General features: G+C 54.9%; 2 protein-coding genes across 5 annotated transcripts; both read left to right on the top strand.

Annotated features, from left to right (window-relative positions):
• The first annotated feature begins 10 nt into the window (after positions 1–10).
• On the top strand, positions 11–22,835 carry SRRM3 (serine/arginine repetitive matrix 3). Of its 4 annotated transcripts, none has more exons than XM_090122387.1 (15): positions 11–192; positions 5,885–6,132; positions 8,246–8,347; positions 11,949–12,089; positions 12,317–12,397; positions 12,710–12,739; positions 13,046–13,114; positions 13,407–13,442; positions 13,663–13,713; positions 13,823–13,927; positions 14,209–14,380; positions 19,232–19,518; positions 20,135–20,365; positions 20,645–20,782; positions 22,516–22,835. In XM_090122387.1, exons 2-15 carry the CDS (start codon positions 5,909–5,911, stop codon positions 22,733–22,735), a joined length of 1,887 nt encoding a protein of 628 aa, XP_089978513.1. In that variant the 5' UTR covers positions 11–192; positions 5,885–5,908; the 3' UTR covers positions 22,736–22,835. The 4 variants fall into 4 exon arrangements, with proteins under 4 accessions (XP_089978513.1, XP_089978512.1, XP_089978511.1 ...); XM_090122385.1 differs by lacking the exon at positions 11–192 and adding an exon at positions 2,989–3,521; XM_090122386.1 differs by lacking the exons at positions 11–192; positions 12,710–12,739 and adding an exon at positions 2,988–3,521.
• Positions 22,836–25,440: 2,605 nt separating this feature from the next.
• Positions 25,441–27,575, top strand: HSPB1 (heat shock protein family B (small) member 1). Its single transcript, XM_031591817.2, has 3 exons — positions 25,441–25,927; positions 27,054–27,117; positions 27,252–27,575. The coding sequence occupies exons 1-3, from the start codon at positions 25,567–25,569 to the stop codon at positions 27,409–27,411; spliced, it is 585 nt and encodes a 194-aa protein (XP_031447677.1). The 5' UTR covers positions 25,441–25,566; the 3' UTR covers positions 27,412–27,575.
• Positions 27,576–27,965: the final 390 nt, after the last annotated feature.

Raw genomic sequence — 27,965 nt, 5'->3', positions numbered from 1 at the left:
GGTGCTGGCGGCGCGCTGGCCAGGCGGGCGGCTCTGTGGCGCGGAGCTGTCCAGCACTTCAGGAGGGGACGCGCCGGGAGGGGCCGCGCCGCGCCGGGCCGAACGGGACCGAGCCGGGCCGGGCCCAGAGAACGGCAGCAGGGCACCGGGCCGGGCTGAGCGGGGCGGCGGGGACGGGAGCGGCGGGGAGAGGTGAGCGCAGCATGGCCGGGCTCGGGCCTGGCTCCTGGGGCGGCACCGAGCAGTGTGTGTGTGGGGGGGGGAGGCGCAGGGAGAGGGGCTGGGGTTGGGGGGGATGTAGGGGGCAATGGGAGCGGGGAAGGTCTGGGGAGCAGCAGGGCACGAGGAGTGCGGAGCACGGGAATATCCCAAGGGAACGGGGGAGCGGTGGGGGGTCTGTGAGCATCTCTGGAGCGTTGGGGGATTGGAGACCTCAAATGACTGTGGGGGGGCTGTGGGTTCCTGTGGGGCGGATGGACCCTGCAAGGATCAGGCATTGGGGCTGGGCAGGCGTTTGCTGGGAGCACCCTGCTTCTCTGTGCCATGGACTGAGAAGATGGGAAGGTCCCAACGGCAGCCAGAGCCCAGAGCATGGTGGGGTATGGGGGTCTACAGTGAGGAGAATGCACAAATGGCTCCAAAGCCTTAGCCCCAGAGCTCACCTGGGGAAGGGAACAGCAACGGGTAAACTGAGTGAGAGCATTGGCTGCTGCATGGAGGAAAAGGGTGCAAAACTCGACAGCGAGTGAGGAGTACAAGGTTTTGGTGAAGTGATTTGTACTGCTCTAGCCCAGGTTCTTTGAAGGAACACATGCTTGAATCTCTCCTTCTCCTCCAGAAAGGAGGTTCCAGATGTGGGAATTTTGGGTTGTGACTCAGGTGGGGGCTGTTCCTTTGCTTGGCCATGCCTGCACAGAGAGTCCAAGTTGAGATATGCAGAGTGCTGTGGCTTTGGAGAGCCTTGGATTGGAGGGCAATGCACAGGGTGCAACTGCTGCTGATCTGTGTGGCCATTCTTGGGTGCACTGAGTGGGGAGCAAGCATGTTGCTAGCTCTTTGGTAACTCCTTGCTAACCCCTTACTAGCACTTTGGTGACTTCTTGGTAACTCCTTGCTAACCCCTGGTGTCTCCTTGGTAGCTGTTTTCCAGCCCCTTGCCACCCACGTGTCCTCTCTACCAAGGCTTTATACAAATCCGACTGTCCCTCCTGTTCCTGGGCACCTGAGAGCTGTTCCTGGGCCACCACCCTTAGCTTTCTTCGTCCCCTGCTGTGGCGGTGGCTTTGCAGGGATGGTAGCAGCCTTGTTTCCTACACAGCAGAGGCGTATGGTAGTGGTGAGGGAGCCAATACTGGGCAGTTTTTAGGGCAACATTTGTCCTTCATTCTCTTTTGGATGAGCATATGGGGCACCCAGCTGCCCGCCTTGGGCAGGATTTGTCCCCATCCCCAAGGAGGTGCTGCCTTACCCTGGGTATAGGGCTGCCCCCCAGTGTGGTGTTCTCGGGGTGCTTTGCTTCCTGGGAAGGGCATGGGGCACCTCAGAACTTCCTCTGTGGGGTGTGCAGTGCCCCTGAGCTCTGTATGGGGTGGGAAGCAGCAGCTGGGCTGCAGCATGGGCTTTTCCCACTCTTGTCTTGAGGAAATCCCCAGACATCCCCAGCTGCCCCTTCCCTGCCCCACTTTTGACGCGTGGGAGCTGAATCCTGCTGTGGGGCCCTGCCATCCCCAAAGCCCTTCCCCTTCCCTCCCATCCCCAAAGCCCTTCCCTCCCATCCCCAGCTCGCATCTTCTCCCGGCCAGGTGGCCCACGGCTTATATAATGCGCTCAGCCCCGGAATAGCTCCTCCCGTTACACAACGGGCACTGCGTCGGGGGGGGGGGAGAAACATGGGAGGGGGGGGGCATGTCTGCTTGTTTGCCCCACACCATGACCCCTGTATCTGGAGCCCCCCATCACCATTGGGGAAGGTATCTCCGGAGCATCTCCTGCCCATGCCCTAACTCCACGTGCCATCGACCCCACACGTGCCCTCCCGCAGGGTCCTGCCCCACTCCATGCCCCCTGGCGCCCCGTCCGTCCATCGGCACGCCAGGAAGGAGCCCAGTTGCTTGGTAACTGTTTAGCTTCTCTGCCAGCCTCATCTATTTAAAACATATAGATTTATGCTCACGCCTATGGATGCACAAGCAGCAGCAAGCCCTCGCCCAGCCTGTGAGCCCCGGTGCACCGCGTTGCGTCGTTAGCTGTGATGAAGCACTCCTGGATCACCCAGGGATGACCCTGCATGGTGTGAGGCAGTGGGTGTTCAGTGGGGCTTCCCCATGCGCTGGGGCATCATGTGTGTATTTTATCATAGAATCATTCAGGTTGGAAAAGACTACTAAGATCATCTAGTCCTACCACCATGTTTTAGATAGATATTCTTTGTTATTTGCTTTAAAATCTGAAAATTGCCAGATTTTAGCATGCAGAAGGCAGTGTCCAAGCAACGTTCCACGGCTGCTTGCCCCACCAGGCTACAGGGATGGCATCACGATGTCTGAGCCACATGGATGCAGCCAACTGATATCCCGTGGTGCCATGCTGGTGACTGCACAACCCCAGCCTTGTGGTGGCTCTGCAGGGTCCTGGTGGCTCAGTGCTAACACGTCCCAACTGGTGAGGCTTTTCAAGCTGATTTTGTTCTTTTATTCTTTTCTTTCTCCCCTTTTTGGAGGTCTGACTCATGGTTTTTGGCACTAGGGCTGCTGGGAGGCAGCGCCTGGGAAGGTCGGCCCAATTAAAGGCAGCAACCCAAAACTCTTCCTCCTTGTAATGCTGGCCAGGTACTTAGGAAAGGCTGCTGTATTATGGCGTTTGGTGTTGTGATGTGTGCTCGTGTGTGGTCTGGAGGAGGTCTTCCACTGGCCATCTTCAAATAATGGACAATTAGCAGCCTGTAACAAGGTAGAAAACTCTTTGGGGATGGGATTATTATTTCTGCTGTGTGCTGGCTGCACACCCTGATGAGATCCAGAGGACAGTGCTGGAGCCAGCACAGTGAGATGTGGTGGTTGGCATCATGGATAAGGAAACTGAGGCATGGAGTGAGACTGGTGGCCTGAGTGGGGCAGGGTTTGAGTGAGAGGTCTTCTGCTTGGCTGCACTGTGATCTCTTGTAGGACTGAGCACTGAGGAGCTCGGTGTGTGAGTGCCTGAGGGCAGCACAGGGCAGGGGATGGTGGAAGGGGATGGAGATGGGGAGAGAGAATGGTGGATGGGGCTGGAGGTTGGAGCATGAGAATGGGGATGAAGGTGGGGAGGTGGGGATGCATGATAAGGATGAAGGCTGGAGCATGAGGATGTAACATGGAGATGGAAGATGGGATGGGGATGGAGGGTGGAAATGAAGATGGAGGATGAGGATGAAAATGGAGGATGGGGATGGAGGATAGTGATGAAGATGGAGGTGGAAAATACAGGATGGAAGACGCAACATGGGGATGGTGATGGGCATCTCTCAACGTTTCCAAAAGCAGGTGGGATTTTTTCCTTCCAATTTTTATCTGCTTGGCACAAGCTGCCAGCAACAGACGAAGGCTTCATCCCCCCCCCCCTTCCAGGACTGCTTTCCTCTTGTAAACAAGGTGGAAATTTTAAAGGGGAAAATTGCTCGCTGCTCTTTAGAAGAAGAGCAGTGATGCCAGTCACAGTGTCATGCCACCCCCTGGGAGACCCTGGGCCAGCCAAAGCCACATCAAAGGGATTTTTGCCTTTTTGATGCTCAGCGTTGGCCTCTCACTGCTTGCAGAAGTGTCAGTGTGTCCTCGGGTGTCCCCGTCCCTGCTGCATCCCATGCCCCCTTCCCCGGCACGCAGGCACTCGCCATTGCCCTGTCTGGTGCAGCTGGATGTGGTGAGAATTAATTGAGCACCGACCGGAGGCGGCTTTAATTAGCGGCCAGGCAGGGGGCTCCGCTGCTGTGCTTCCCTCCCTGGGGAAAAAAGAGAAGAGACAAATTTTCTCGGGAGTTTCCCCAGTGCTTTGGTGCTGGGGGAATGGCTCTGGTGGTGGGGATGGATGCCAGCACTGTGTCCTGCAGCGCGTTCCTACGAGCCCATGGGAACAGTGCCTGCTCTCTCTGCGAGGCAGCCGGGTCTCTGGCTGCCAGCACTTGATGATTTGTGGGTAATTACTGCAGATAATGAAATATTTAACCATCCTGTTTATTATTGTGGATAGCAGCGAGCCAGGCAGGAAACTGCTGGCTTTTGGGTCAGGCCAGTGGGAATGGAGATGGGGATGGTGTTGAGGGTGAGGATGGGAGGCTGTGGATGAGGATGTGGGTGGGTTTGAGGATGGGGATGAGGAATGAAGGATGCTAAAGAGTGTGGGAATGAAGATTGGGGAGGAGGATGTTGTTGAGGATGGAGATGGAGGCTGCAGATGAAGCTGGGATTTAGGATGGGGATAGTGTTGAGGATGGGGATGGATGCTTGGGAGTGAGGTGGGGATGGGGATGATGTTGAGAATGGAGGCTTGGAATGAGGCCAAGGTGCTGCCTCCACTCCAGGCCTTGGTCCAGCACAGCCAGGCCATCCCTGCTCTGTCAGTGGCTGATGACTGGAGGTTGTGGAGGTGATGGCTGCCCTCCTGCAGCATGTCCCCAAGCTGTCCCTTGCACGGGGTGTTGCTGGAGGTCTCTTTGGGACAAAGGGGTGCAGACCTAGCCCATCCTCCTGGGGACTCCATTTGCCCCAGTGCATTGTCCCCATTGTCCCCATAGGCACAGGACTTTCTTCATTTCTCATCCAGGGCTTTTGCTGGTGGCTCTGCTTTGCTATTTATAGCAGGATGGTGTTTGCGGGTAGTTTTTTATCTTCCTTTGTTTTCCTGCCTGTGCCGTCACTGAGGCAGGATTGCCGTTATTAGCTATTATGGGGAATATTACTCACTTCTGAGCACTTCCCTCCCTGCCACCCCCAGCCCCTTGTCCTCAGCTGCCTGGAAAGGGCTTCTAGCAATACAGGGAGGGGACATCGACACCAGCTGAGCATCCCCAGTCTCCTGCCCCCATCCCACCACACTGAGAATGTCCAGTAACGTCTGTGGACAGAGGAGTCCCAGCCCCTCTCCCACCACCTCAGAGGGGCCCTGCAGTCAGCCTTTGCAAACCAGCACTCAACATCAATGCTAAGGGCTCTGCAAAGACACTGAGCTCCATCCCCACTCAGGGTTATCTCCCGCTGGGTACATTTCCCAATGGGTCCAGCCTCCACCACCCCATAGTCCTTATCTGTAGCTCTGGCAGCCCATTTATCTCCTCTCTCTGTGCACGCATTCCTTCCTCTATCAGCCCAGCGACACATTCAGTGCATTCTCAAGGTTTTGCAGCAATGAATTTCCCCACTGCTGGGCTAAGGATAAAATGAATTCCCACTGGAGGAAGCGAGCAGAGGCTGCTGCTGCAGAAAGCATCCGCTTCTTCCTCCTCTCTCCCCATGAAAGGAGCCCTTTGGTGGAAAAACTGTTCCCAGTGGAAGCTTCCATCATTCCTGAGTTCTTGTCCCTAGTGAGAGAAAGGCAGAGCTGTTGAGGAAGAGGAGCCCAAGCTGGCATGGGTGGGTAAACACGTATTGGCCCAAGGCTGACATTTCCATAGAGATCCTGCTGTAACCATGCTGGTTTCCTTGTGTTTCAGATGTAGGAATCAATAGGCTTTAATAATGCAGAGAGGTGCTCAGAGAGCACAAGGATGTCCGTCCCTGCTGCTGCTTCCAGCGCTTTGCCCGGGCACCTCGGGGCAATCAGAGTGCTCCACTGGCTCCTGTGCTCAGCCCCACACCATGGGTGGGTGATTGCACAGCACTGGTGGTGACCCACAGCTCTTTGTTCCCACCAGGTGCTGCGTGCCACCCGCACCACCATGGCTCTCTACAACAATGGGGCCAACGTGCCGTCGCCCCAAGAGGCCTCCAACGGCTTCTCGCAGCCCGGTGCCTCGGGCACGTGGCACAAGGCAGAGGAGGAGGTGAGGCTGGTGGAGCCCAGCCTGGTGAAGAAGGCTCACCGTGAGATCCTGGACCACGAACGCAAGCGGCGGGTGGAGCTGAAGTGCATGGAGCTGCAGGAGATGATGGAAGAGCAAGGGTGAGTGGTGGGCTGACGTGTGGGGTAAACCATGACATGGGACCCCTGTTGACTTCTCCTTCTGAAGTACCTTGAAGTGGCAGAGGTCCACAGCTGGAAGGGAATTTGTGTTTGGGCAGGTTAGCCCATTCTCTTACAACCGTAGAGCAGTTAAGGTTGGAAAAGATCTCTAAGATCACTAAGTCCAACAGTTTACCCATCATCACCATGCCCACCAGGCCATGTCCCTAAATAGAAAATAAGCATGGGGTGGGGAAAAGAAGCAGAGAAGTTGTGTTTAGCCCCAGGTGAGGCAATTGCAGTGCTTCAGTTTGTCCCTGCTTTCTTCTCACTCTGTTTTGGGACTGAAGCCTGATTGATGGAGCAAATGCTTCAGCACACGCAGGGAGACGGGGACTGGGATCAGCTGGGGAGAGGGAAAATGGATTGAGAGGAGGCTTCGCCAAGGCTTTCATTAAGAGCACAACTGTGACCTAGAATTAAATTGTCTCACACAGGCTGGAATAATGATTATGCCTAATTTGTCATTACGGAAATAAATAAGGCTGACCTGGCACCTTGGGGAGCCCGGGTCCTCCTTTTGGGTTCCCGTGCCCTACTAGGATTCTCACTATTAGTAGTAGTATTACTGCAGCGGGTAGTAACAGTGCTGTGATCAGTACTGTTGTTATTGCTGTAATTGCCTTTGCTGTTATTAAGGCTATTAATAATGGTGATACACTGAAATGATAACATAATTACAGCCGTAATTTGGCCAACCTGGTTAATCCCCCTCTGCGTGGGAGCTCCCCAGGGGGCTGCAGGGGAAGTGCTCTGGGGGGGTTTCTTCCTCGGGGGATTGATCTCCAAGGGCAGAGCCCAATGGGACCAGGTGCTGTGATAGCAGAGAAGGGTTTTGGGGCATTTGAGCATTCCTTCCATGCGGATGGCTCCTCCTGTCCAGCTCTGACTGCTGCCCACTCCAGACTGCCCGCAGGGTTCCTTCTGGCTGGTGGTTGGATTTCTTCTCTGGATAAGAACTGTCAGCAATTTCTCCTCCCTTCTCCACCCTGTTCTCTGCATTCAAGGCAAAAAAAACCCCACCCTCTGCTAGGGTTAAAAGCAGCTGCTCTGCAGCCAAACCTCAGGTTCCCCATGCTGCAGGGTGAGTATCCGTGATGCAGCTGGTGAGGTGCAGAGCAGCATTCTGGGGATGCTGCCCTGGTTAGGGGTCTCCCAGCCTTGATGGGGTGCAAGGCACAGGAAACAACCAGAGCTGCCTGGTTCACCACCCTCCTGCTGGGAAGCCCTGTCTGGTTGGAGTATTAATGAGTCCATTTCAGTGCAAATGAGTTCATTAATATTAATTCCTCTTTCATTATGGTTGAGCTGTGCACCCGACTGCAGGATGTGGTCCAGGTGCTGCCCCATGCCTCCCTCTCCCAGGGACATTGCTGGAAGCAAGGTGATTTTCTCCAGTTCAGCACAGAACCTTCAGGTTTGGGTCCAGGGGATGCTCTGGTGCCTTTGTGCCAATGCAGGATGCAGTATAGAACTGTCCACTGTCACTGATCCTCCAGTGTCTCTGGCACGGCTGGAGTGCTGTGCTTTGCCGCGGCTGTTTGCAGATGCCAGGGACAAAGTGATTAGTGTCTCTCGTTAATAACCCTGCAGTGGCCTGAGTCAGCGTTCGGCGTTAGCGCAGTGCTGGCTTGGCTGCTGGGACGCAGCACAGTGTGGGGACAAGCAAGGGAGGCTCATGTAGGGATGGAGGAGGGACCTGGCCTCACCGGCTACAAGGATGCAAGGTGTCCTCATCGTTGTCCTCCTCTTTTACTCTTCCTCTGCTGAGCGCTGCTTGGGAAGGGAATGCAGGATTGAGGGAGTGCATAGTGCCACGAGGAGGGTCCTGCTGTCCTCCAGGCCCTGCTGACCATCACAATGCCACCTCTCCTTCCCAGCCCCTCAGGCCACGTGCTACTCCTAAGGGTATGTGAGGTCATCAGCATGTCCCTGCCTTGTGTGCCCCTGTGGCCATTCACCCTGCTCCTGTCTCAGCCTTCAGGGGGCACACAGTCCCTGGGGAGCCAATGCCATAATTGTGCCAGCTCTGACTACATCTCTGCACATCCAGGTACTCAGAGGAGGAGATCCGGCAGAAAGTGGGGACCTTTCGGCAGATGTTGATGGAGAAGGAGGGCGTGCTCACCAGGGAAGACCAGCACGGGCGCCAAATGTAAGTGAGGCAGCTCTGAGTCTGCCCATCTGTGTCCTAAATGTTTCTGTCCCAGGGAGACGTATCCCAGATCGTCACTGAGGATGGATGGATGGATATATGGGGATAGTTGGATAGGTGAATGGATATAGAGGGTGTATGGGGCTAGATTGTTGGATGGATGGATGGTTAGACAATTGGTTGGTTGGTTCATTGGCTAATTGATTAGCTGGTTGGCTGGAGGCAGATTTTGCCTCTCTGAGGTGGGATACTACCGCTAGAGAGGTTCTCTCTCCCCAGTTGTTTATCACCCATTGGGTGCTCTATACAGATGCCATTATTGCAGTGTTCCTATTTCAGATGATGAAACCAAAGCATAGAAAGACTGGCCACTCACTCACCCTTCCAGCCAGTGGTGGAGAGCAAGCTGCAAGTTTGGTGTTCACCAGGCTGTGTGTGCGAGTCCAGCCACTCATGCCCTGCCTCTGCCTGCCCACAAACATCACTGAAGTCACTGGAGCAGAGCAAAGCACCAATTTGATCCTATATGATGTTCAGCCCATGCCTCACCATTGCCCACTCCTGCTGTGTTGGTTGCTTCTCCTGTTCTCTCCAGGGCTGAAAACACAGCTTCTCTGTCTGGGTAAAACCTCCTCACAAGGATCTGCCCCGGTTTCATGCTGATTTATTGGTGTGATGCTTAATGGCCCAGACAGCATGGCTGGCCTGGCGCACACCATCTATCAGCCTGGAAACCAGGTCACTTGGGACAGGAATAGATGCTGCAGGTCCACTGAATATTAATGCTTCATTAGGGTCAGGAAATCAGGGCGAGGGGGAGGCAGGGAAGCCACTGTGTTGGGGACAGCCTTCCTCTGCCAGCAGCCACCAAACAGGACCTGGGCTCAGCTGTGCCCAACCCCACTTGGGGTGCACATACCCATCCCCATCCCAGAGACCATCTGGGTCTTTCTCCAGGCAGGTGGGAAAACCATGGCATGGGGTAAACCAACCTGCCAGGGTCGCTCAGGCAGCTGAGAGTCCTATTGGCATGTTAACAAGTGGCCTTTGCCTGCGGGGCACAAGTCATCTCCAGGGCATCTTCCCAGGAGAGGCTGCCCATCTCATTAGGGCTGGTGTTTTAATGAGCACATGGCGAAGCCAGAGGTGTGTCAAGGGTACCCCAGAGTGCCTGTCACCTTTCCCTGATTGCAGGCTTGCTTTGGAAGGGTAAGCATTAGATTAGCCCATGGGCTATAAATAATAGTGCTGACTTTGAAGGTCTCAAAGCAAGAAGTGCACAGCCAGGAGGTGCTGGGAGAAGCACAGATAGATTCCAAGGAGGTGGTGCTCTGTGCGATGGGAATATGACCTGTGGAAGTCCCTGCTGAAGGATGGCTTGGGTGCCAAACCTCTGCACTGCTTGAAGGTATACCAGTGCTTTTGCAATGACCTGGGAGAGCTCTCAGCACTTACCTTGTGTGCTGGTCTTGTTCCAACACCTCCCTGGTCCATATTTCTGAACCAGCTGCTCTCTTTTCAAAATACATGCAAAAGCTCAGCATTGTCTGCAGAAATCCCCAGGGGAAACTGAGGCACCAGGCAGAGCCACGACCACCTGAGCCCCAGCTTGCTGTCTGCACCCTCCCAGCTCCTGTCTGTGCATGCACAGCCTGCTCCTGGCAGAGGGACTGCTTGATGGACAGACTGGTAGGCTTAAAAAGAAACGCAGGCGTGTGTCAGGAGAGGAGGTGTAACTGGAGCAGCACGAGCTGGTCCCGAGCTGCTGAGCACAGCTGATGGGCAACGTGCTGGCAGCAGGCTGTGGTGTGCAGCACATGTTCCAGCACTGCCTGTGGTGCCACACTTCTGCCCATCAAGCAGAAAGTTCAGCAAGAGTTAACTCAGTTTGTGCAGCTCCCTTTTTTTCTTCCTCCTTTCTGTGGTTTGGTTGTTGTTTGAAAAGCATTGTCATGGAATAGTTGGGTCAAAAGACAAAGGACTTCACTCCTCCACTGACTTCCTTTGCTGCCAGCCTCCAGACTGGGACATGGGGAGGAATCTAGGTTGGGACATCAGCTAAGAAGTCTGATTCCTATTGCAAAATATTCTCTGGGAGGAAAGAGCCCAGGTTCATTTGATGATGGCACCAACCAGTGTGGTTTCCTCCAGAGCACCTGGAGTTTCCTTGATTGCCCTGTTCCTTCCCAAGATGCAGTCATGCAGTCGTAGACTCAGAATCATTTGAGATGGAAGGAACCATTTAAGGTCGTCTGGTCTCATTCCTCTTCAATGAACAGGGACATCTACAGCTCAGTCGGGTGCACAGGGCCTGGTCCACCTTGTCTGCAGGAGTCTCCAAGGATGTCCCTGATCTGAGCCATGTTCCTCAGCAGACAGAGGGGTGCTGGTGTGGATGTGGTGATGAACCATGGGCTGTCATCCCCAGCAGTGCTGTTGCTAAGGAAATGTTCCCTCAGGGCTCTTGGACGTGATTTTCCTGCTCTGTCTTCCTTTCCCAGTGACTGTCACCAAGCCTCCGGGCACCTTGGCAGCATTTTGGGCTCAGGAGCTCATCCCCTGCCCCACCTCCTCACTGTTCCCAGCACCACTCCTTAGGGGAGTGGGTGCCTTTCCCTTGAGGTCCCCAGGGGCTTTGGGGCTGACAGCAGAGCAAGAGCCGCATGAGATGGGGGCAGCCAGGGGAGGTGGGCATGGCCCCCCCTGCTTGCTGAGTCCAGCCCACAGCCCCGGTAGTCAATGGCAACCTCCTGTCCGTTTCCATGGCAGCAGAAAAATTAATGCTGATGAAGCTGCTGAAGAGGAAGAGGAGACCTCAGTGGCTTTGAGCCTGATGTCCCCTCCTCCCTCACCCTGTCTGACCTGGGGAACATCACCCATCACCTCCTATGCCAAGCCCATGACAGGTCAGGCTCTGGCCCCCAAGTCCGGATCATCCCAGGCAGCTCCTGCCGATGGCAGATAATCCCTGGTCTTCCACCAGCTCTACTCACCCTAATCCAGCCCCCGCCACCGACCTGAGCTGACCCCACCAGCAGCGCCCGCTCAGCCCCCACTCTGCCTCGTGAGGCAGCAAAGGGATTCTGAGTGATGATGAGGACAGGGAGGTGGTGCTCTGGCCCTGGGGATGTCCCTGTGCATCCTGGTGCTGACATACTGTAGAGACAGGCACTGTAGGAGGACCCCACAAAGACCTCTGCTGCATGATGGTGATACCCATGGAAGTGCCAGGCATCGAGTGGTCATAGAACCATAGAATCATTAAGGGTATAGATGACCTCTCAGACCCCCAAGTCCAACCCCAACCCATCCCACCATGCCCATTGACCACATCCCTCAGTGCCACATCTCCAGGGTTCTGGAACACCTTCAGGGATGGTGACAACCCCAACTTTCTGGGCAGCCCATGCCACTGCATCACAGCCCTTTCTGAGAATAAATCTTTCCTAATATCCAATGTAATTCAAGAGGTGGTGACAGAGCCAGGTCTCCTTGACCCCACGTACCAACAGCAGTGCCACCACGCTGCTGTACTCTCCCCCAGCCCCAATTCAGCCCCACTGCCAGTCTCCTAAATTTCCTGTGTTTTCTCCTTTGCCAGAGTGATAGAAAACCACCACCACCACGGGCTGGATGGGGAGGAGTACACAGCACAGTACCCCGAGTGCGATGAGGGCTGCCTGCTGCAGTGTGACTGCTCAGCCGAGTGCTACCGCGATGACAGCAGCCACCGCGAGTACAGGTCTGGGCAGGGGGCTTTGGGGGTGTCCCCAAAAGTGGGAGGTGGCACTGGTTGGTGTGGGAGCAGCTCCATGTCCCCATTTTAAGTGCATGCATTATCTTCTAACACACTTATTGGCACAGCCACACCAAGCTTGGGGGCACTGAGGTCAGGGTGTGATGGACACGGCGATATTGGCCATGGCATGGCGGATGGTTTTCTTTTCTCACCTCAACCCTTTCCTGCAGGATGAAAAGACGGTCGAGCAGTTCCACCTCCCCACCACCCAAGAAGAAAAAGAAAAAGAAATCGGGTCACCGCCGGAGCCGGTGAGTCCTCACTTGTCCCTGCACTGTCCCCCAGACGGGGAGGCTTCAATCCTGTGTACTCTCCCTGCTCAACTCTTCTCAGCTTCAGTGGAGCCAGAGGGTACCTAAGAACCTTTGGTCCCCGTGCTGATGCACCCTAAGTCCTGGTTGCTCACCCCAACATTGATTAGCAGTGTTGGGCTCAATGAAAATGGGAAGAATTTGAGCGTGGCATCGGGCAGAATTTGGTCCCCTTCCCATTTTTTATTTCCTGGCACAGTGGGAGGATGCTGTCCTTAAATAACCCTTTCTTTTCTGCCTTCCCTGCGGCAGCAAAAAGAGGAAACCCGGTTCAGAGCGCAGGTGAGTGTCCCTTTCCCAAATCCCCATGGCAATCAGCTGCTCTTGTCTCCTGCTGGAGGCAGTGAAGTCCACGAGGTGGCAATGGGACACAGCGGGATCTTCCTGCCCTGGCTGCAGGGTGAACCAGAACCTTTCTGCCAAATGCTCTTTTCTGTCCCCTGAAGAAATAATTTCCTTGCAATATTTGTGCATCCCAGGGGCTGTGCAGGGAAATGAGATGCCGATGGGTGGTGGGGATGGGGCTCCCCTGGGTCACAGGGATGGGGTTTGGGTCCCACTCCATGGACACCACTTTCCTCCCTGCAGCTGTGACAGCTCTTCCCCGATCCGCAAGGAGAAGAAAAAGAAGACCGGAAAGAAGCACAGACGTGACAGGTGAGATGGACACGTCTCCTCCAGGGCTGGGGACACCAGGCTGGTTGGTGGCCTCGGGGAGGGCTGGTGACAACCATAGACTGGATAAGGCGACAACTTGTGTAGAGTTGGGTGTCCCTTCATGGGACAGAATGTTCCCCAAACCATGGGCTGTTACCTCCCCATGGCCAGGAGAGCCATCCCAGTGGTTCCGGAGTCCTCATCTACATCACCCCCAGGGGCTACCTGTCCCTTGCTCCCTGTCAGCTAACTCCACATGTCTCCTTCATCTCTGCTTCCTCTTCATCCTCAGGTCTGAGTCAGGCTCTCGGAAGAAGAGAAGACACAGGTGAGAGTGAAGGCTGCTGGGAGCCACACCACTACCACTCATACTGTCCCCCTCACCCCAACACTGATTGTCACCCTGGAGGTGACAAGGGGCCACCCTATACTCTGGGTGTGCACTGGCCAGGCCTCAGCGCAGTGACCCATTGCAACCAGATGCTGCTGGGTTTGGGGAAGTCCCTGCATCCCATCTCTGCCCTTTTACCTTTCTGCCCTCCCCACAGGTCCCGCAGCCCCAAAAACAAGAGGAAAGAGAAAAACAAAGAGCGCAAGAGGTGAGGTGCTGTGAGCGGGTGGCTGGCAGGATGCATGCCCCTCAACACTGCATGAGTGCCCAGTGCAGGGGCTCATCCTGCCCATCAGCCCTGGCTGTCATCCCCGCAGGTCCCGTAGTGCATCGCCAGCCTGGCGGTCACACCGGCGCAGCAGCTGCAGCTCGCACAGCGCTTCGCTCTCCTCCGACTACAGCAACTCCAAATCCCCCAGCAGGTAGGAGCACCCTTGGGCATAGTGTTCCCATGGTAGGGAGCTCTGTGGGGACAGGAGAGGAGCAGGTGCTGAAGCACCTTACAGGATGCTATAAGGGGTTGGAAGGGCAGCAGTGGGGAGTCAAAGTGAAAATGTCAATTAGGGAAAAGCACAAAACCCGATTTCTTGCCCTGTTTTTTGTTCTTGCGCCATGATCCCAACCCAGTGTTGAGTGCCACTGTTATGCTGGCACGTGGGTGAGGATGTGCTATCCGCCTTGCTGAGCGCGCCGTGCCCCACAGGCTAAGCCCCAAGCATCGTGAGGATGGCCCCAAGGGCAACAGCGCCCGCTCCAGCCGCAGCCCGTCCTCCTCCTCACCGCGCCGTTCGGCCTCACCGCACCAGAACGGGCACAAGGGCAGCACCCAGAATGGCCGCCACAGCCATGGCCCTGCACTCGAGGAGCCAGCGGATGTACGTAGGCTTTTCTTGCACCATGGTTTGCTGCCCTCTTCTCCTCTTCCTTCTCCCTTCGCAGGAATCCCTCACCCTGGCTCTCCTCTTCCCTCCTTTCCCATCTCAATGACGGACAGACTGATGGGGACACAGTGCTGGTGTCCCTGTCCCTGTGTAGACATGTTCCCCCAACCCTGGGGTGCTGGTCCATCTCCTCTGGGCAGGATCCCCAGCACCAGGTCCCCCTTTATGGCCACTCTGTGGATGTCACACCCTGAGGTGTTCTCTGTGGCTCAGCAGGGAGTGGAGTACTCACAGATGGCCAAAAAGTGGGTAAAAATGGAAGTGTTATTTCCATGCCACCTGCAGCCCATCCAAGTGCAGGTCTCCAGCACCACTCTGTGTGCCCAAACTGGGGACTGCTGTAAGGCCAGGAGAGGTCATGGAGTGGGGCTTGGGGCTGAGTGCTAAGATTTTGGGCATCCAGGGTCTCCATGATGGGTGATAGTGGGTCCAATTGTCCCCAGCAATACCGAGAGTCCCAGCAAAACCCACCTGTGCTGGGGGCTTGTCCCCACAATGGGATGAGGGGACCAGCCCCAGTTTAACGAGTAATGGAGCACCTCTCTACCTTCTTCTTTGCTGTTTGGAGTCTGGGTGCCAAAGAGCCCCCACCCCAGGCATCTCGCATTGCCCATGAGTTCCCTTGGCTCCCCAGCTCTAGAGGGGACTTTTCTTCGACAACTTTTCTCTCTTTCTCTCTCTCTTTCTCTCTCTGTTTTTGTTTTCTTTGATTTTTTTTTCTTTTCTTTTTAATCCCATCTGTGTTTTTCTTTAGCCTCCCATTTGAAAAAAACCCAAACGGTAATATACAATTCCATTTCTTGCTCAGCAGAAGCAGGGAAGAGGGGGAGGGAAGGGCAATGAAACCACGCTTTTTTTCCCCCCTTGTTTTAGTTTCCTTTATCATGATTTATTTTCTTTTCCTTCATAATGTACAGAAATGCAAACAATATATATATCTCTTATTTTATTTTCCCCTGTCGTCGTCGTGTTGTTCTAGAATTTTTTGCTTTTGTGTGTATTAATGTGGAGAAGAAAAAAAACAAAAAAACAAAACAAAAAACAAAACAAAAGCCAACAGATGTGTTTTCTAAAATATCGACAGCCGTTGAACATTGTACCTCCATTCTCTATATTTTGAACGAGGGCTTTAAAAGGGAAGATAACCGAGCAGCCACGAGTTGCCCTTGGCCCCCATGAATCGGCTGCGGCCCCGCTGCCTTCCGGCAGCTGTCCGTGGTGCTGACGGGGATCTCCGCCCCACGTTGTAACCCCAGCAGGATGGGGCCATGGGGGCCGCGATGTCCACCTACCCTTGACCCCCTCCCGGCCATACCATGCCGTGATGCTGCCATTCTGCATCCCGAGCACCCCAAGCATCAGAGCATCCTTCCAAATAGCAGCAGCAGCAGGGCTGAGCACCCAGCCTTCCCCAGTCTCTCCAAAACCACTCGATTCAGCCCATTTTTCCTCATCTCCCAGTCGATTCTTCTCATCGATTCAGCCCAGCACCACAGGCTCCCCGATCAAGGCAGGGTGCTGTGCAATGTTGACTTCCCTTTTAAATTCCCTGTCCCGTCTCCATCCATCCTCGCCTCCAGCTGCCTCCCCATCCTCCTCGCATTTGTCCTTCCTCCCCATCTCTCCCTCCTCCTCCTCCTCACCTTGCTCTCTCACCTGCACACACTCTCTGTAACTGATTTCTCTCTGGTTTTCTTTGGGCCGGTGCTGAGAGAGCCCTCCCGGCCTCCACACGTCCTGCTCCATCCGCTCCCCTTGCATGTTGTTTGGGATTTGGTCGTGACCAGCAGCCACTTTTCGGACCGAATCGCAGTGTTGCTGTCTAGGGGCTGGGTTACACGCAAAGCCGGCAAACCCGCTGCGTCTGCGAAAGCCACAGGCTTTCCAATTAAGCAAAATGGAAAAAAAAAAAATATGCAAACGAGACCAATTATATATAAAAAACTCTAAGCAAAGCAAACTTGATTAGCAAAGGGGTCTAAATCACATTACTAAAGAGTCATTGTCTTTTTCCCATTCTGCACTCCAAATGTGGAGATTATTGTTTTCTTTTTTATTATTGCATTCCTGTCACTGCCAATTCAGAAGGTAGGTATTTCGTCCACCTCTGCACGTTCACTTCTGCAGATGAGCCTGTTGAAAAGCACCGTAGCTTGATTTAATGTTATTTTCTCTTTCTTTCTTACTTTCTTTCTCTTTCTTCCTTTCTTTCTCTCTTTTTCTCTTTTTCATTTTGTCTCTTTTTGGTGGCTATATATGATTTTTTTTTTCAATTTGTATGGTTTTCCCCAGTTAGCTGCAAAGCCATGCTCTTCTCTTACGTTCTTTTTTATTATTTTTTTGCCCTGTCCATGTAATATTTTTCTTTCTTTCTGCCTTTTCTCTTTCCCTCGTTCTGTTGGTAGAATGCATTTCTGTGTGTTTTAGCCCTCCGAGTTTGTGTTTGTTCCCACAAATGGTACAGTCACGTTGGGTCGGGCTGAGTTCCCCCATGCTTCCTTAGGGGCTGGATAACAAGATCGAGTGTAATTAGAAGAAGTAGAGGCAAAGAGAAGTAGGCACATCCCAGTGTGTGAGAAGGATTTATGGGGCTAAGGGCATTTTGGGCTACAGGATGGGGAGGGAGGAAGGGCCAGCAAGTGAGAAACTGGGGGAGATTGGATGTTTTTGCCCCTCCTGGGGCAGTTGTGGCAGTGAGCTGAAGGGACCTGGGGAGAGCACTGGGGGCTGCGGAGATCTTCTGAGATCTTCCATGCCCACAACAAGTACCCTGGAGGTGTTTTCCCTTTGGAACTGGACCTTTGCAAAGGGTTTATTTGGATCATCCTTATTTTTTTCTTCCAATAGAAGCCCCTTCTGCCCTCCCCATCCCTTTTTCCATGTTTTGGATGTGGACCCCATATCCCCACAGCATGGATGGCAAATGTGGGAATGCCACACTTGGGAGGAGGTCCCTTCACTCTGTCTTTCTCTCTCTTCTTCTCCACTTGGATTTTTCCTTATATGTGGGGCTCGGGTGCAGCCACAGTCTGATCCCTATGTGGGTGCCAATGGTGGGGCATCCATCCCTGCTGCCTCTTTTCCCCCTTGCTGGAGCAATGACAGTAGCAGCCAATTATTGAAGCAATTGCTAAAAATGCACCAAACCACCCTCCTTGTTTTGCTCAGGGCTCTGCAATTGTAGAGTCTGCAGGGGCTGGCTTGGAACACTTGTCCATAGGAACGAGAGTGTGATGGGGACGTGCCAACAGCAGCATGTCCTTTTGGCAGCATCTTCCCACGGTACATCATCCACTTCTCTTTTGGGGGAGAAAAGCAGCATTTAGGATTTACTACATTTGAGGCAAAGGGGATGGTGGAAAAATGAGGTCAATGGCCACCCCGAGCACAGCAACACCTCCCAAATCCCCTTAAGCCCCATCAGATCACACAGGATTTACCCTTCATGGGCATCAGGGGCTGATGGAATGGGGGAGACTCCCCCAAAACCTCCCCGTAGCCTGTGACCTTCAGCCCGGTTCGATTGGGGTGGTCACCACGCTGGTGGCCCCATGTCACTGCTGGGTAGTCAGGATGGGTCCCCCAGGCCCAATTTTGGAGCGTAGTGAAGGGAGTTGTTTTGGTTTATTTCTCTCCTCTCTTTGTCTCTGTCTCTCCTCCTCTCTCTCTTTCTTTCTCTCTTGCATTTTTGTGAATCTAATGATGCACTTATATTGCCCCGCTTTTCCCTTCTCTTCATACCTTACCTACTAAAGGAGGAAATGCCACTTTTTTGGTAAGTGGATGTTAACCAAGAGGGACTTAAAAAAAAAAAAAAAAAAAAAAAAAAAAGCATATAATGGAAAAAAAAAAAAAAAGGAAGCAGAAATCAAAGTCTGTGTTGAGTGCTGATGAGGACTTAGCAGTTCCCTGCAGAGTCACAGCTAACAGATCAATGCGTATCCCAGGAAGAGTTCAGAGACATTCATTTATCTCAGTAACGATGACATTTGTGAAGTTTTGGTTTGGTTTTCCTTTGATTTCAATGTTTTCTTCTTTCTTTTGGTTTCTTTTTCCCTTCTCTTCCCTCACCCCCCAACTCCCTGCCTTGCCCTCCATTGTTGCTCTGTGCCGTCTTCCTCGTTTCTTGATTTGTTTTAAGCTGAAAACCTTACTATCTATAAACCTACGCATATATAAACATATAGACCTCTATATATGTGCATGCCTCTGTGTGAGCAGTCCTCCCACCCCGCACCCGCCCGGCCCCTCACCTCTTTTGTTCCCCCCACTGCCCCTCAGCTCACTCTGAATTATTCTACCCCTTTCACCCCTCTCCTCTCATCTTTTCTTTTATTCTTATTTTCCTCAGTTCTTTTGGGTTTTCCTCCCCTTTTCCTTCCACCTCTCTTGGTCGGGGTGGGCGGGCGCTGGGGTTGCTTTCTCTCCAGGTGTCCGGGGGGTCGTTTCTTTCCCTTTGAATTCTCCCTCCCCAATGACTTTGGGTTTCTTGGATTTTTTCGTCTCCCCTACCCAACCCCTCTTTGTTTCTTCGTTTTTTCGTTGATTATTATTATTATTTTTTTGCGTTTTGCATGCGGAGGTTTGCATGACCCACGTTGTTGAGGGCGAGAGGCTGAGGAAGGTGCAGGGTAGCATCTGTGTAGCCTGCCTTAATGCGATGTGCGTTGACGTTGTGCACCAAGCCCCGGCCCGGCGCGCCCCACTAAAGACCGCTTTCTCCTTCTTTCTTCTCCTCTCCCCTCCGCCTGTCCCCATTCTCTCTGTCTCTCTTCCCCCTGCCAGAGGCCGGCCTCGCCGTCCCCTTCTCCACGGCCTCGCGGCAGGACGGATCCGCCGTCCCCTCGCACCCGGGGTGGCCGTCATGGCGCCCACTCGCCCTCGCCGGAGCGAGCCAAGCACGGCCACCGGCACCGCTCCCGCTCCGCATCGCCGCCCCGACACCGCGGTCAGGTCCCCCGCCTGCCGGCCCCAACGGGGCTCAGCCCCACTGGCTACAGCAGCGACTCGGAGGGCTCGGTGTGCTCACACACGCTCAGCCCTGACAGGACCCACGGCGCCCACACTAAGAAGTAAGAGCTCTCTGGGCGCCACTACATGGGAGGCATGGGTATCTGGGGTGTCCTGATGCTATCCAGGTGCGGGATGTGCTCCAGGACTAGGGTGGGTGGCCTCTGGGTTGGTGTGCTGTTGGAGAGTGATTCCAGCAGGGATGGATGAGCCCCACAGTGCCCAGATGGCTCTGTGGGATCTTGGGGCATCAGGTTGGATGTCAGGAAAAGGTTCTTCACCAAGAGGGTGGTCAGGCACTGGAACAGGCTCCCCAGGGCAGGGGTCATGGCTGTGAGCTGCTGGAGCTCGAGGAGCATTTGGACAGTGCTCTCAGACATATGGTTTGATTTTGGGTGGTCCTGTGTGGAGCCAAGAGTTGAACTCAATGATCTTTACGAGCCCCTTCCAACTCAGGATATCCTGTAATTCTACCCAGCAGGGAGTGGGACCAGATGGCCTTTAAGGGTCCCTTCCAACTCAAACAATACAACAATTCCACGATAATCAGGGTGGTTTGGGATCCACATGGATGCTTCTGCTCCCTTACGGACTCACAGGGGACAGTCCAAAGGTTGCAGAACTAAAGGAGCCATGGTGAAAACATTAGTGTGACATTATCCCCTCTGCTCCTCGCAGGGTGAAGGAGAGGCACCACCGGGGCCGTCCCAACAGCAGCTCGGAGTCATCGGCGAAGCACTCTCGTCACGGAGCCTCGGAGCGGAGGAAGAGCCCCTCACACAGCACGGGGCACCGCAGCACCTCCTGGAGCTCCAGCGCTTCCCTCTCCAAGTCCCGCTCCCGCTCGCGGGACAAGCGGGCAGCACGCAGCCGCAGCCGCTCTCCCTCACAGAAGAAAACTGCCAGCAGGTCAGCTGGGGGCACGGCCGGCTTGGGGTGTGAAGGATGGGCAGCGGTGGCAAGCAGAGCCTGGGGACCACCCAGGTCCCTGTGCTGCTGGGTATGTGCATGGCTTCCGTGTCCCATCTCTTAGGACAGCCTTCAGAGAGCAGCCACAACTGAGAATGGGTTCCAGCCCTCCAGGGTTTGGGGAGAGGCTTTACCTGCCATGCATGGGCTGTCCCAGTATCCCACCCAGGTGCCGTGTTGCTCCACATGCCTCTAATGCTCCTCCTTGTGTTGGTGTAGAGAGAAAGACAATGAGCCTCGAACACGCCACAGTGACCCAGACCCTGCTCGGGCCCGGCGCCGCTCCCGAAGCTACTCCCCAATCAGGAAGAGGAGACGTGACTCCCCCAGCTTCATGGAGCCCAGAAGGATCACCAGGTGGGTCCCAGCATGAAGTCTGTGTACGGTCTGTGTCCAGACTGTGCTCCCAGACAGCCCCAAAGGGTGGGTGGGTGGTTAAATGGACGGATGGATGAATGGTTGTGAGGGTGAGTGGACGGATGGTTGGAGGGATGGATGGTTGGATGGGTGGATGGTTAAGTGATTGTATGGATGGATAGATGGAAGGAAGAAAGGAAAGATCAGAATCATAGAATGGTTTGGGTTGGAAGGGACCTTTATGATCATCTAGTTCCAACCCCCTGATAGAGGCAGGGACACCTCCCTCTAGAACCAGTTGCTCAAAGCCCCATCCAGCCTGGCCTTGAATGCTTCTAAGATGGATGGATGGTTAAACGGAAGGAAGGAAGAAAGAGAAGAAGAAAGAAAGAGCAGATGGATAGATGGATGGATGAATGCTTGGGTTGGCTTGGTGAAAGGCTGCATGAATGGATGGATACATGTACAGAAGAATGGATGGGTGAAAGGATGGATGGACAGGTAGATGGACAAACATCTGTAAGGATAGATACATAACCTTAAGGGTGAATGAAGAGCGAATCAGGCTGGCCCAGATGGATAACCAGAGTGCCTCCAGTAGTACAGTCTTCTGGTCTCTTCCCATTTACAGGCAGAAAATAAGAATAATTTTACTCTGTGTGTATATTCCAGCAAGAAGTCCATTTGTCTCCTGTCCTCTAAATGCAGTTTTCTCCTCCTTGAGATCCTATTGACTCAGGATGCCAGGCTCTAAGACAGGCAATATTTAGTGCCAGACAAAACACTGCATGCATATATAGCACCTCGTTAGCATGCAGCGCTGGCGGCATTAGTGGTGCTGAGCTGAGATTACCTCGTTTCTGACCTATTTGTCTCCCTTGCTATCAGGGTCTGAGCATGGCGCTGGCTGGATTTTCAGCCACTGCCTCTTGCTCACTATAGGAGGATTTTGATTTCTCCTGCACTGAGCTGAAGTCGTAAGACAGAACAAGAGAAATATTGCCCATATCAGCCAGCTCTGCTGCCCTGGCCGTGTCACCCCCCCCCATAGCCAAAATTCCCAGAGCTGCAGGGCTGCCGGCGTGTGGCCCAGCAGATGACATCTTCATGGCACCACGTATTACCTCCCATGCCCTTCCTCCTCCCTCAGTGATGTCTCCTTTTCCATTTCATCCCAAGGTTCCTCTCGGAGAGCATCGCCGCCTGCCTGGCTGCCAGGGTAACCTCTCCCCTTCCTTCTCCTCTTCCTCCCAGACCGCTCCAATCTGTGCGTCTCTCTCCGGTCCCACTAACACTGCTCACTGCTGTGTAGGGATGGGACAAGGGGGCAAGGAACGAACTGCTGTGTCCCTTCCAGTTGCAGGGACCTGCAGGGCTCTGGGCTCAGCACCATGCACTGCTCCGGATGTCACTGCCCCATAGGAGCTGGTGTGGGTCGAAGCTCGGGCAGCCTGGCGCTGGCTAATCCCTAACATCTCTTTTTCAGCAGCTTTCACTCTTTGGTGGCTGGGAAAACACAAAAGCCACATTAACCCGCTCACTTTCTGTCCTCGGCGCTGCCTAATCCAGGACTAACACCCGGGGCGAACAGGGGAGAGGAAGGGGATGTGGGACTGGGTGCTGCCACCCTGCAGCCACCCCAAGCGTATTGAGGTGGAGGTTGGGCTATCGCCCCCCATCCCTCCCCTGACCCACACCAGCACTGTGACTCAGTTTCCCTTTTCCCTCCGCAGCGCTCGCAAGCGTCCCATCCCCTACTACCGCCCCAGCCCCTCGTCCTCCAGCTCGCTGAGCACCTACTCGTACAGCCGCAGCCGCAGCCGCAGCTACGACACCTACAGCACCAGCCGCAGCCGCAGCCGGACTCGCAGCCCCCCCAGCCGCTCGCGCAGCCCCCCCAGCCGCAGCCCCAGCTACAACAGCCGCAGCAGCTCCGAGAGCGCTGGCTTCTGAGACCCCCCGCCCCAACCAGGAGCCTCCATCCCACCCCAGGAACAGGGGATTGCCAAGGATGGACCAAGCGGGCGGGGGTGACCCTGATCCTGGAGGGTATTTGGGGGTTGGGAGATGGGGGGGTGGGTGGCTTATTTTTGGGGGGACAGGGTGGGCGAGCACAGAGCGAGGGAACAAATCACATCGACATAGCTGGGGGGGTGCTCCATCCAGCGGTGCTTTTTGGGGGTATTTGGGACTTTTTGAGCACCTTTCCCCAACCCATGCCTAGCTGGAGTGTGCGATGTGGCCCTAAAGGAACTGCAGCATCTCACTGACTTGTGTCCCTGTGGCACCCCTGGGGACAGAGGTGACACAAACTATCCTGGGGCCCCAACAGCCCTGGGCACCACAGAGCCACCGATGAACAAAGCATCGCCACATCCCCAGCGCCCATCCCACACAGGGCTATGGGCCCAAGGAATGGGCTGGGATCCTCCCCCCCACTCCAGGGCTTTGCATCTCCTGCCCCTGAAGAACAAATGCTGTCAGGTCTGGATTTGGGGTGAAAAAGGTGTGTTTTGGGATGCGTCTCACAGTGCTTGTGGGGTGGTCCTCACCAAGGTGCCCCCTGCACCCCCATTGCTTTGGGCACCCCTGGACACATGGTGCTCCCTCTGAGCACTGGGACCCCAGCTGGGTGCCCTGGCCACCTCCCGCTTCAGTTCCTGACCCAGATGGCTTTATGGTGCCACTTTCCCCAAGAACTGCAGCCATCCCGGGGGATGGCTGTGGCTCCTCTCCTGGAGGATGCTGCACTGGCACCATGGTATGGTAGTGGGTTCGCTGTGCCCTGGGGCTGGAGCATCCCTGCAGTCCTCCCTGGAGCTTTAATAAGAGATAAAGGATGGGGCCCACGCGCCCACTTTGCTGACAGCCCCAATTCCACAGCATTGTGCTGATATTCCAAAAAAAAAAAAAAAAAAGGCCCTTCCTGGGGGCATCCCCCTGGCCCCACTGTTGGTGTTTAATCCACATGGATCATGTGTTTTCCGCCTGGTTGGAGGAGGATGAAGCACTGAGCCCGGTGGGATGGGAGCACAGCTGCTGGGATTAACCCACAGCGCTGCAATGGGATCGGGGCTTTGTCCCTGCTCCAAGGGCACCACAGATCTGGGGCGTCCCTTTGAGTCCGGTAATGCCCCTTTAGTGCTGGTGGGTTGGGGGGCTCTGACCACGGCCACGCACTTCAGGCACCCTGCATTGCCCTCCCCCTGCACTGGGATGCTCGGAGGCATCCTCCGGGATGGTCCCCATCCCAATCCTAATTCCCATCCCCTTCCAATCCCAATCCCCATCCTAATCCCCAATCCCAATTCCCAACCCTGACCCCACTCCAATTCCAGTCCCCATCTCAATCTCCAATCCTAATCCCCACCCCTGACTCCACTCCAATCTCTGTCCCCATTCCAATCCCCCATCCCCATCCCAAACCCAATCCCCATCCCTGCCCCATGGCCACAGCTCCCACAGTGACAGAGCCCCGGACAGGACAGCACATCAGGGAAAATTTCCAGTCTTCCTCTTTTACAGTCTCTGTCTCCTGCCGCGGAGGGAGCCAACTGGAACAAAATACTCTGTAGAAATACTTCAGTATTTTCCTCTCTCTCGCGCGCTCTCTTTTTCTGGATTGTGAGTACAGCTGTAGATTCAGTGAGCTGGTTCAATTATAATAAAATATACAGTATATATTGTAAATGATGCTGCGGGGCATGGAGCAGTTTCTTTGCATCCCTCCCTCCCCCCCCAGCCCCTGGCAGGATGTGGCCCCACGCCTCCCGCTCTGCAGCTCAGCTGCTTTGATCCCTTTCCAGTCTCGTTTCCCAGACAACACAGGGCTCTCCCCCACCCTGGCCCCCGACAAAGGGCTCAGCAGGTGCTGCAGGGGCCGGGGGCACATCCCGAGCTCCCCCTGCTGAAGGATCCCTCTCCTATCCTTCCTGTATCCCCATCTGAGCCAAGCACCCCACAGGGAGGGCTCTCACATCCCTGTGCTGAGCACAGCAGGACTCAACTACAGCCATCTCCCGGCTGTGCTGGCTCTTAAAAGCAAAGCCTGCACACTGCAGGGAAGGGATGGACAGACAGCCCAAGGCCAGAGCTCAGCCCCTAACGGTCCCAACATCCCCAACAATTGGCAACAGCTTCATCAGTCCCCACTGCCCCCATCAGCCACCAACAGCACCATGGATCCCTGCTGGTCCCACTGGACCCTAATAAATCCCAGCAGTCCACATCGATTCGTACGATTCCCCACTGACCCCCACCAAGCTCTACAGCCTCCGTCGGTCCTCCTGACCTCCATCAGCCGCACTGGGCCCCGCTGACCCCCACCAAGCCCTATAACCCCCATTGGCCCCTCTGTCCCCCATCAGCCCCACAAACCCCACTCCCAGGCCCTAGGACCCCTCACCCCGACCCATAGGGGCCCTGGGGTTCCGCATGTCTGGTGGGCTCCAGAAGTTTCTAGCGTGGCGGTGACGCAGCGGGCGCAGGGCCGAGCTCGGGCTCCTGCTCTGACTCATCCCCCCAGCGCTGCGCATCCCAAGGACTGTTGACGGGAAGGGGAGGGCAGGCTGGGAGCCATCCAGCTCCCATCCATCAGCGCCAAGGAGCCGTGCGGGGCGGGCAGCCGGGGCTTGCGGCTGCGCAGGGCCAGAGAAAGCTTCTGGTTCCTTCCCGGGCCCCGCTGCGATTTCCATTAATAGCCAGCTGCGCCTGCCGGCTAAAAATAACCATCGGGACGTGTTCATAAGGCCCTACGGCCGCTCCACACCACCGCCCTGCACACCATGGCCGAGCGCCGCGTGCCCTTCACCTTCCTCAGCAGCCCCAGCTGGGAGCCTTTCCGCGACTGGTACCATGGCAGCCGCCTCTTCGACCAGTCCTTCGGGATGCCGCACATCCCTGAGGACTGGTACAAGTGGCCCAGTGGCAGCGCCTGGCCCGGATACTTCCGTCTGCTGCCCAGTGAGAGCGCCTTGCTGCCCGCCCCTGGGTCGCCCTACAGCCGCGCGCTGAGCCGGCAGCTGAGCAGCGGCATCTCCGAGATCCGGCAGAGCGCCGACAGCTGGAAGGTCACCCTGGATGTCAACCACTTTGCTCCCGAAGAGCTGGTGGTGAAGACGAAGGATAACATCGTGGAGATCACCGGTGGGTCTGGGGGTGGGGTGATGGGGGTACATGGAGGGGATGGGGGACGTGGGGTGGTTGAGCGGACGTGGTTGGGGTGTGCAGTGAAAATGGAGCAAGGTGGGAAAGGGGGAAGGGAAGGGGAAAGAAAGAGTATGGGAAAGGTGGAAGGGAAAAGGGAAAAGGAAAAGGCAAAAAGGAAAAGGGAAAGGGGAAATGGGAAAAGAGAAAAGGAAAAGGGAAATGGGAAAAGGAAAATGGAGAAGGGAAAAAGAAAAAAGGGAAAAGGGAGAAGGAAAAAGGGAAATAAGAAAGAGGGAAAAGGGAAATAGGGATGGAAAGGAAAAGGGAAAGGGAAAGGGAAAGGGAAAGGGAAAGGGAAAGGGAAAGGGAAAGGGAAAGGGAAAGGGAAAGGGAAAGGGAAAGGGAAGGGAAAGAAAGGGAGAGGGAAAGAAAGGGAAAGGGAAAGGAAAAAGGGAAAAGGAAAGGAAATAGGCAAGGAAAGGAAAAGGAAAATGAAAAAGAATGGGAGAGGAAAGAAAAAGGGAAAGAGGGAGGAGAAGAGAGGGAGGAAAAAGGGAAAAAGGAAAAGGAAAGGTAAGTGGAAAAGGAAAAGAGAGAAAAGGGAAAAAAAAAAAAGGAAAATGATAAACTAACAGAGAAGGCATAGGGTTACAAGTGCATTCCAGGGATGACTCACAGTGTACACAGTGTGCTGGGTGCACAGTTCCCAGCCCCAAGTGTTATTGTGTGCAGCCCACAGGGATGTGATCTGTGCCCCACAGGGGCAGAGGTGTCAGTGCCATAGGGCAGAGCCAGGCCCCACTGCACCCTGAGCTTCCTGCATGCCCGGGAGGGGGCTCAGCAAGGGATGCTGTGACAAAACACAGACCCCATGGCACGGGGCCAGCAGTGTGTCCGGCACAGCGGGGAGCTGAAACAAAGGCACTGGAGATGGGTAGGGTCCACCATCACCGTCTGTTTTCTGCCCTTAAATTTAGGGGCTTCTCCTGCAGGGACACAGGTGTCTCAGGGCTGCACGTAGGGCAAGCAGGAGTGCTCCCATCCCATTGCTGAAGGGGCAGGGAAAGGCAAACCCCTGTGGAGAGCCAATGGGCACCAACCCTTTGTTGTTTATTGCTTCCAGGCAAGCACGAGGAGAAACAGGATGAGCACGGCTTCATCTCCAGGTGCTTCACCCGCAAATACACGTAAGTACGGGCTGGGGAGAGAGGGGACACACAACCTGCCCATCCCCAGCTCACACATGCTGGGTTTGTCATTGGTCCCACTGGGAGACACACAGAAATTTGGGGATTTTCTGACCTCTCCACTTTCCCCACAGCCTCCCCCCTGGCGTGGAAGCCACAGCCGTGCGCTCCTCACTGTCCCCTGATGGGATGCTGACAGTGGAAGCCCCGCTGCCCAAACCGGCCATCCAGTCATCTGAGATCACCATCCCTGTCACCGTCGAGGCCAAGAAGGAAGAACCGGCCAAGAAGTAGGAGGAGGCCCCGCTGCTGTCCCTGCCACGCACCCCACACGCCTGCCCCCAGCTCCTGCCCCCCTTTGTATTTTTTATTTGGTACTCACCCATCACCCCAGTGCCTTGAATAAACGTGAAGGAAAAGAAAAAAATGATAGGAATAAAAGTGATGGAAGAATCCTGCCCTGTGTCTGCTGGCCACATCCTACAGCCTACGTCAGCCTACATGTCTCACACCCCATACCCCACTCTGGACATCCCAGGTCTCTAGAGTCGTAGGATCATAGAATAATGGGTTATCCTGTGTTGGAAGAGATCCATAAGGATCACTGAGTTCAACTGCTGGCTCCATGCAGGGCCATGTCCCTGCTCCCCACACCCTGGGTTTCAGCACTCTGGGTCTCCAACATCTCAAGGTTAATGTCCTGGTCTCCATGTCCTCGGGATCTGGCACCTTGGGTCTCCAGAGTCCTGTCTCAACAGGACTACTCAACTACACTCAAGGTCACAACATCCTGGATCTCCAACACCACTGCGACCAGTATCCAGGGTCCCCAAAATTCCAGGTCTCCC

Source organism: Phasianus colchicus, chromosome 21 (assembly GCF_987193195.1).
Source record: "Phasianus colchicus chromosome 21, bPhaCol1.hap1.1, whole genome shotgun sequence".
Classification (NCBI taxonomy): Eukaryota; Metazoa; Chordata; class Aves; order Galliformes; family Phasianidae; genus Phasianus; species Phasianus colchicus.
This window is presented reverse-complemented; position numbering and strand designations above follow the sequence as displayed.

Bases quoted from the DNA above. Each gene is read 5' to 3' on its own strand.
- HSPB1 (XM_031591817.2), top strand. From the start codon at position 25,567: ATGGCCGAGCGCCGCGTGCCCTTCACCTTCCTCAGCAGCCCCAGCTGG. The intron at 25,928-27,053 runs GTGGGTCTGGGG...TATTGCTTCCAG, and splicing joins TAACATCGTGGAGATCACCG to GCAAGCACGAGGAGAAACAG. The intron at 27,118-27,251 runs GTAAGTACGGGC...CTTTCCCCACAG, and splicing joins TGCTTCACCCGCAAATACAC to CCTCCCCCCTGGCGTGGAAG.
- SRRM3 (XM_090122385.1), top strand. From the start codon at position 3,480: ATGGGGATGGTGATGGGCATCTCTCAACGTTTCCAAAAGCAG. The intron at 3,522-5,884 runs GTGGGATTTTTT...TGTTCCCACCAG, and splicing joins CTCAACGTTTCCAAAAGCAG to GTGCTGCGTGCCACCCGCAC. The intron at 19,519-20,134 runs GTAAGAGCTCTC...TGCTCCTCGCAG, and splicing joins CACGGCGCCCACACTAAGAA to GGTGAAGGAGAGGCACCACC.